Source organism: Malaya genurostris, chromosome 3 (assembly GCF_030247185.1).
Source record: "Malaya genurostris strain Urasoe2022 chromosome 3, Malgen_1.1, whole genome shotgun sequence".
Classification (NCBI taxonomy): domain Eukaryota; kingdom Metazoa; phylum Arthropoda; class Insecta; order Diptera; family Culicidae; genus Malaya; species Malaya genurostris.
Genome location: NC_080572.1, coordinates 37,457,848 through 37,465,918, shown reverse-complemented (window position 1 = coordinate 37,465,918; position 8,071 = coordinate 37,457,848). Strand labels below are relative to the sequence as shown.

At 38.7% G+C, this 8,071-nt stretch overlaps 1 protein-coding gene across 4 annotated transcripts; it reads right to left on the bottom strand.

Moving 5' to 3' along the window:
• Positions 1–2,754: 2,754 nt before the first annotated feature.
• Positions 2,755–7,370, bottom strand: LOC131436027 (dynamin-like 120 kDa protein, mitochondrial). Of its 4 annotated transcripts, none has more exons than XM_058604449.1 (11): positions 7,204–7,370; positions 6,531–6,931; positions 6,356–6,472; positions 6,102–6,146; positions 5,190–5,959; positions 4,858–5,132; positions 4,637–4,798; positions 4,388–4,575; positions 3,742–4,336; positions 3,389–3,678; positions 2,755–3,325 (listed from the first exon to the last, which is right to left on the bottom strand). In XM_058604449.1, the coding sequence occupies exons 1-11, from the start codon at positions 7,230–7,232 to the stop codon at positions 3,261–3,263; spliced, it is 2,937 nt and encodes a 978-aa protein (XP_058460432.1). In that variant the 5' UTR covers positions 7,233–7,370; the 3' UTR covers positions 2,755–3,260. The 4 variants fall into 4 exon arrangements, with proteins under 4 accessions (XP_058460432.1, XP_058460433.1, XP_058460435.1 ...); XM_058604450.1 differs by having other exon boundaries at positions 3,742–4,333; XM_058604452.1 differs by lacking the exon at positions 6,102–6,146.
• Between the last annotated feature and the right edge of the window lie 701 nt (positions 7,371–8,071).

Below are 8,071 nucleotides of genomic sequence, written 5' to 3'. Positions count from 1 at the left end.
ATGAATCAACATAATTCTTGCGACATGCCGACATGGAAATATGATCACAATTTTATGATAAAATTTTCAGTTTTGTGACATAGTCTCAAATAATTCAAAATTAAACTTTTCTGAAATGTTTGGTATAAACGAGTATCAAAAAGGATAATTCATAAGGCGCGTTTGCCTTTCTCGTATTTTTAAAGCTCATAGCTCAGTGATCTGTGAAAGGATTTATATAATCTAACTACCAATAGAATCGAAATTTTGCAACTTAAACGTGTATAGCAAAAGCATTGAAGTATTTCAATAGTACACTATTGAAAAACCTGTCTCATTTGCTCCATGTCAACACCATGTCAGAACGCGTTCTAAGGAAGAGAACAAAATATCTGCTGCTGTACAACAAATCGTCCGGGAAAAATGTTCCGAAAAGTGGTGAATATCGCAGTGAGTTCCTCAATTTGGTCCTTGTGAATGCTAGAAACGAATCCCTACAGCATATTGATAGTTTCTTTCAATAAATTATGCAAATCCGAAATGAAATAATCGACAATAAAATTCTGTATGCTGCTATTTTTATAGCCGTTAGGACCGCCCATTAGTGAAAAAGCTACAAACGAAATCACATATAAGGAAATCTCTTAACAAAAATTCAATCAGTTTGGATTCAATCGCCACTGCGAGCAGATGTGTTTTGTGTTGTCTGCACGCTTTCGACAAGAGCGATTACGTCACAGCTGCCAGTCATTAGCATTGGGAAAAAAACAACGGTGGAGAGCATTGCACAATATCAGCCGTTCTAATGGCTCTAAAATTTTTCTAAAGAACTATTAGGATTTGTTGTTCGCAAATCGTAGGGAAATATCCTCAGTTTACTGCAAATCAAGAACAGTTTCACAGTAATCGAGATCAAGTGAAGCCTTTTTTTGCAAAAAATGTTTTAGAGTTTAATGTCGTAGAGAATTACGCAATTTGACCTTTCTGAATGCTAGAAACGAGTCCCTTCAGCATATTGATAATTTCTTTCAATAAATTATGCAAATCCGAAATGAAATAATCGACAATAAAATTCTGAATGCGGCTATTTTTATAGCCGTTAGGACCGCCCATTAGTGAGAAAGCTACAAACGAAATCACATAAAAGGAAATCTCAACAAAAATTCAATCAGTTTGGATTCAATCGCCACTGCGAGCAGATGTGTTTTGTGTCGTCTGCACAGCTAGTTTCGCTTTCGACAAGAGCGATTACGTCACAGCTGCCAGTCATTAGCATTGGTGAAAAAACAACGGTGGAGAGCATTGCACAAAATCAGCCGTTCTAATGGCTCTAAAAGTTTTCTAAAGAACTATTAGGATTTGTTGTTCGCAAATCGTAGGGAAATATCCTCAGTTTACTGCAAATCAAGAACAGTTTGCTTAGATTCGTGCACTTTTCGCTATGTGAGATTCACAGTAATCGAGATCAAGTGAAGCTTTCTTTGTTTTTGCGAAAAATGTGAAAAATGGGAATGCGTGCATAATTCATACAATTGATATTTGGAAGTGTTAAGGAACATGTCAGTTGTTTTCGTATTCACGACATCCAGTTATGTCTCTGACATTACCCACCCGCCTTTTTTGTTCGTTTATTCATGCCTCAGTGTAGCACTGCACCGGTGTAGTGCAAATTAAAAATGAAAACGCCATAAGCAGACTTTCGTGCATTTGCGAATTCAAAAGTGTGACGATTAATTGAAAATGATGATCATTAGAAATTTTGGTTGCCTTGTTCCACATCAATGGCTCGAACAACCCCATGAGGCTGATCCTTGTAGTTTTTCCCCTTTAAATTACCTAGAGTTATTCATCATAAAAAATTTCTTTGGGAAAACTGATTTGATCTAAGCACTGTTTATCTTGGAAAAATGGTAAAGTAAAGGGTGATTTTTTAAGAGCTTGAGAACTTTTTTAAACAATAAAACGCATAAAATTTGCAAAATCTCATCGGTTCTTTATTTTAAACGTTAGATTGGTACATGACATTTACTTTTTGAAGATAATTTCATTTAAATGTTGACCGCGGCTGCGTCTTAGGTGGTCCATTCGGAAAGTCCAATTTTGGGCAACTTTTTCGAGCATTTCGGCCGGAATAGCCCGAATTTCTTCGGAAATGTTGTCTTCCAAAGCTGGAATAGTTACTGGCTTATTTCTGTAGACTTTAGACTTGACGTAGCCCCACAAAAAATAGTCTAAAGGCGTCAAATCGCATGATCTTGGTGGCCAACTTACCGGTCCATTTCTTGAGATGAATTGTTCTCCGAAGTTTTCCCTCAAAATGGCCATAGAATCGCGAGCTGTGTGGCATGTAGCGCCATCTTGTTGAAACCACATGTCAACCAAGTTCAGTTCTTCCATTTTTGGCAACAAAAAGTTTGTTAGCATCGAACGATAGCGATCGCCATTCACTGTAACGTTGCGTCCAACAGCATCTTTGAAAAAATACGGTCCAATGATTCCACCAGCGTACAAACCACACCAAACAGTGCATTTTTCGGGATGCATGGGCAGTTCTTGAACGGCTTCTGGTTGCTCTTCACTCCAAATGCGGCAATTTTGCTTATTTACGTAGCCATTCAACCAGAAATGAGCCTCATCGCTGAACAAAATTTGTCGATAAAAAAGCGGATTTTCCGAATGGACCACCTAAGACGCAGCCGCGGTCAACATTTAAATGAAATTATCTTCAAAAAGTAAATGTCATGTACCAATCTAACGTTTAAAATAAAGAACCGATGAGATTTTGCAAATTTTATTGTTTAAAAAAGTTCTCAAGCTCTTAAAAAATCACCCTTTATTTCGTTATGGTGAAAGATTTTGAATCTTTTCGGATAACATAAATTTTTCTGTTCTGACATAGTTTATCGTGCAACACGATTTCTCAATATTCTATTCTAATTATCATCCAGCCTAAATATCGTAAATTACAAATTAGAATTAGCATAAATCACATAAAAATGTTCCTTTATGAAACTACCAATAATAATGATCTAAATTTGTTGAATCGAGAAGATTTTAATAACACGAGAAAACGAAGAGAATATTTCTTTTGCAGTTCAAAACCAATGTAAGTAAATAGCGTAAATGGAATAGATACTTTTTGTTAAGATGCTTAGTATCTGCAGATGACAGTTTTTAACTATTCATGTTGTCTTATGCGTGTATTAAACGCATTATGTGCCTTAGCTTTTCATTATTTTTTTTAGTTGATAGACTAGAAAAAGCGTCAAGACTTAGTGAGTTCATTTTTCCTGATTGAGAGCATTTATAAATTCTTCCAGTTTCTCCTGGATGTGCCGCACACGAACTAGAACGAAAATCGATTATTTAAACATACGTGACAAAACAACATGACACGGAGTATACTTACTTAGTTCTTCTGCCAGGGTTACTCGTTTTCCCGTTAAGAGTTGCTGTTTTTTGTCATCGTCTTCGCCGTATTCGTCGAGAACTTCCTTAATTTCTTTATCCAATCGGCGAGCTTCCCGGTTAATGACCTGTTGCCGTAAAGCGTTGGCCGTTACCTTTATCACTTGTTGGATGCGCCAAAAGAGCACTACATCACTACAATTGACCTCACATTCGGTACCTTGTTGGGAGTACAGGTAGTACGCTTTCCGGCAGTCGTATGCTTGGTTTAGCGCTTGCTTCAGGAAGTGTCTGTTTATTGATTGGAAAGTGATTCTCTGATGTTGGTTGCGAATACAACGAAACTACACCTACCTTCTATAGATCGGATACCACGTTTCTCGGATATAATCAGTTTCTACTTCGACATTGTTTCGTTGAAGATTTTTTCTCACCGTTGTCAGTTCATCGTAGCTCAAGGTGGGAGAATGCTTCAAATCACTGGAAAGAATTTTATCCAGTTCACCTTTGACGTATTTTCGTTTATTTTGCTCTTCAGTAGATGAGCGCCACTGTAGCCATTTTTGCGTTGTTGATGGGCCGAACATTTCACTAATCGTGTGTTCCGTCAGTTCCAGTTTTTCCTTGACCGATGTTTCCAGGAACCGGACTGCCTGATCCCACTCATGCTTGTCATGCACACTGCGATCTTCGAGCGTATTTAGTTGTATGACCCGAAGCATGTCGATTGCTTTATCTTCCCAAGAGTGACGCCGAATCGCTTCATCTATTACGGCACTTTTCAGATTGTCGTACAAGTCGTCATGGTCCGGTGTTTTTCGAGCAATTTCCATTAGGTGTTGAAATTCTTTCTGCAATGCTTCCCAGCCAGCTTCTACGGATTTAGCCGGTAAAGCTTGTTCAGCCCACTGCCGAAGCTTGATATCCACCATGGTGTTGAAAGAATCTGCTGAGAAGAGGTTTTGCTCTATAGACGTTATTACAGATTATTTGCACTTACTCTGTGACCCGGATTGTGCTGCTGGCAGATATACATTCTCGAATACGTAGTTTGATAGCTTTTCCCATAGTTTGTTGTTCAGAAGTTCTTCCCACTTTTTAGCCGAAACCTGTGACAAGTTTACAACTTCATCCAAGACTTCCCCCTTTGCTTTGTCGAATAATTCATCTCGACCGGACTCCCGCAGCCTGTAATATTCGGGATTGGTTTAAAAAATAGTTGTAAAACTGACTAGAAAAGTTATGTCACCTAGGGAAATTATTTTTCCATTCCGTCTCCAAATTGAACCTTGTAGCTTTGAATGCATCCGCCTGCTGTTCAATGGTTTCACGGACCATCTTCCAGAAGCGGTCGGCTACTGCGAGGCTGAGGTTCCGTGTTGTGACCTGATGTGACATGGTGACACCGCTTCTATAATGGCATAAGATTAGTTAAAACGTAGACACCATCGTAGAAAAATAACTACTAACTGAAACAGTTTAGAGTTTTTGAAGAATTTTTCTTCATATTCTCGAATCGTTTCAATTGAATCGTCTTTGCGACCTCGACCAGTAACAACGGCGAAATATCCAAGAGCCTTCATGGGGAATAGTTTTCCTGAAAGAATTTTCCTGATCCTATTCGGATCCGCTAAATCTTCAGCCAAGTCAACTTTGGTCAAAACAAAAATAGTTCGTTTTCCAAGTGGATCACACTGGGATACCAGATCAGTTACATTGCTACGCTCGGCATCGACAGAACCATCCTTAAAATATTGGAATTTATTATTTACATTTACTTTTATTGTACAGAAAATTAGCACCTGTATGCACAAAATAATTGCATTCGGATTACTCATGTAATGCTCAGTCATGTGCTTAATTGAATCTTTTGTGTCGGCCGCCATATCTACAGTCTGCGTTGAAATAATACCAGGTAGATCTACTAGAACCATCCGCTGAAGACCCGGTCCTTTTACCGTCATTGAAATCACATCGTTGCTAACGGTTTTCCCTCCTCGTACAGAATTTCTCATTCGAATTTCTACGTCCCGGCGCAATTCAGCTAGGTCTCGCTCCAAAGTTAGATCGTACTCCCGATCGGAGTCTCGAAACTGCGCCACATGGTAGGGACCTTCCGACAGAGTAACCTTCACCGGAGCTCTGGTCATCATTTCTCCGCTGCCGCGAGGAAAAATACGAGCTTGTGCAATAGCTTCTAGCACCGAAGTTTTACCACTGCTTTGATCACCAACGACCACAACTCGAGGTAAATGATCTGCCGTGCTGTAGCTTGTATCGTACCCCGATAATTCGTCCAACACTTCCGAGTACATGTCGATCAGTGATTTTTTAATGCGCTTCTTCATTGGTTGCTTCCTATTCGTTTTCAGGATCAGAAATTGCTGGCGAAGGTCTCGATTTTCCTTCTCTAGTTTTTCGATTTCTCGCTGGTACTTAAGTTGGACATTCATTATTTCGGTTTGCAGAGAGTCAACCTGAGTTTGTAAGGTTTCTACCCGTTTCCGGCTTTCCTCTGTCGTAAGTGTTTTCGCGTTTACGGTGTTTTGATTCCGAAGTTCTTCTTTGGTGGCTGTAAGTGGATACATAAAAAATGCGTCACGAACAACCTTTCTAGTCGCGTTTTGTTAAATCTCTTAATGAATTCAAGAATGACTAAATTTTTCTAGACTACATTGTAAGTTTTGAGTGAGATGACAGGTTTCTATTATTACCTCCATATAATTCAGTAATGAAATCAGATAGATTCTGGAAGGAACCTAGACCGAAAGAAGAGAAATAAAAGATTCTAGATTAAATATGCATTGTTTCGTCGTGGCCGGCTTCGTGGAAGTTCACTAGTGTTCTACAGTGAACTAATAATTATATAGCAAACATCGTTTCCAATAGACCTAAACATTTAATCATTCTTGAATGGCCCACTCCTAAGCCGCAACGACGATATTATTTGACAAAAAAGCGATCTTACTTTCGATTTGGGGATTCTGCTGAGTTTCAGCTGCCTCTATTGCATTATCCAACCGTTGATCAAACCATTGACGCCACTCGTTGATCTTATGCTCGCTCAGTTGCTTCAGACGCGGATCTGAAAATCGTCACACCTATTCACCTGACACTGCCAGCAAAATCAATGTGTAACTTACCGATTTCGATGGAATCCTTAACGGAATCTTTCATCGCAAGCAAGCTTTTCGTAAATTGTCCCCACTTTTCATTGTCAGGCATCACCTCCTCGAGCCACTTCATATCCGGTAGCCCATCCTTCCATTCTTCAAAGCGTTTGTTCAGAGTTACTCCACCTCCGATCGCACCGCCTAACACCAGGTAGCGAAGCTTCAGAATCCCTCGAAGAACTCTTCCGACAAACATTCCGTACCCCCGGTAATATTGATAGCCACCAAATTTGGGCCGTCGAAGGAAGTTCTGGTGCTGTCGAAAGTAAAAATTTTGTCGACTGTGGCCACTGCCGTAACTAAAGCCAGAGAAATTTACATGACTTAGGGCATACGCCGCAGGTCGGATATTTCTGAAATGTAAATCGATACTGTTGGAAAAAATTAAAAAAACTGTTAATAATTATGATATTGTTAAAATATGTACATTAAATTAAAATTTTGAATTAAACAAATTACATGAAAACTTTTTTTTTGTTTCCTTTATATGCAATCATTAGCACGCTCTACTCGAATCATTGTACGTTAACCAAAATCAATAAACTTTACATAACATCATCTGATTTTTCACCGATCGTTTGGAACAATGACGATCATCCTCTGTATATACCGATTGCTACGTGCTGCTGGTAGCTTATTGTACCTTGATTTTCCACGCAAAAGTTGAGCCATCGCTGCAGTGCTTCATGTACGAGGAACTTCAAACTAGTTGGGCATGCCTTTTCCTGAAAATAATAAAACTCCGGAGAAAAAATTTCCAAACGATGCTGCAAACTTTATCATTTGACAGTGACAAGGTGGTAGGCAAGGAAGAAACCATTGTTGTGCAGTGCAGTTTACAAAAAAGGAGTCACCGAGCATATGGAAAATGGAACATCATACACTGAGGAAAACATATCGATGTCAACATTTCATAAGGGCACATAACTCATGAGAGTTTCTCTTTGTTTACTTTCTCTTTTGTGAATATTTCCATAATTTTCACGTGTACCTACAAAGTATTCATGTAGAATGAAAGACAATATCTCCATGTTCCCCGAGGGGAATGACAGTAATTCATTTCGTTATAACTGACAAAATATTTACTTTGCAATACTTGAAACGCATATGTCTAATTTATCTATATATCACAGACTAACAGACATGACAGTATAAGTAAATTCTTATAAAAATAATTTTTCGTGATGCACTAGTTCCACCTATATTATACTGCGCGAACTATTTACTATCTGTACACCCCTTGTGTTAGGTAAAAGTTTTTTTACTAGTAGGTTTCCCCTCGTTTGTCAACACCGATCAGCTGCTTGCAGGGATGCCTGATTTCATCAAAATATTTGAAAATGAATCGTCACAATAAATTATTGGATTTCGTTGATGATATATTTTACATTTTCGCGATGTTGGAAGGTAACCATTTATTTGACTCAACGTTGTTCATCAAGACTATTTTCTATTGTGTTGGTAGTTTTCAACCGAAATTAAGTGGCGGCAGACCAGAAGCAAGTAAATAT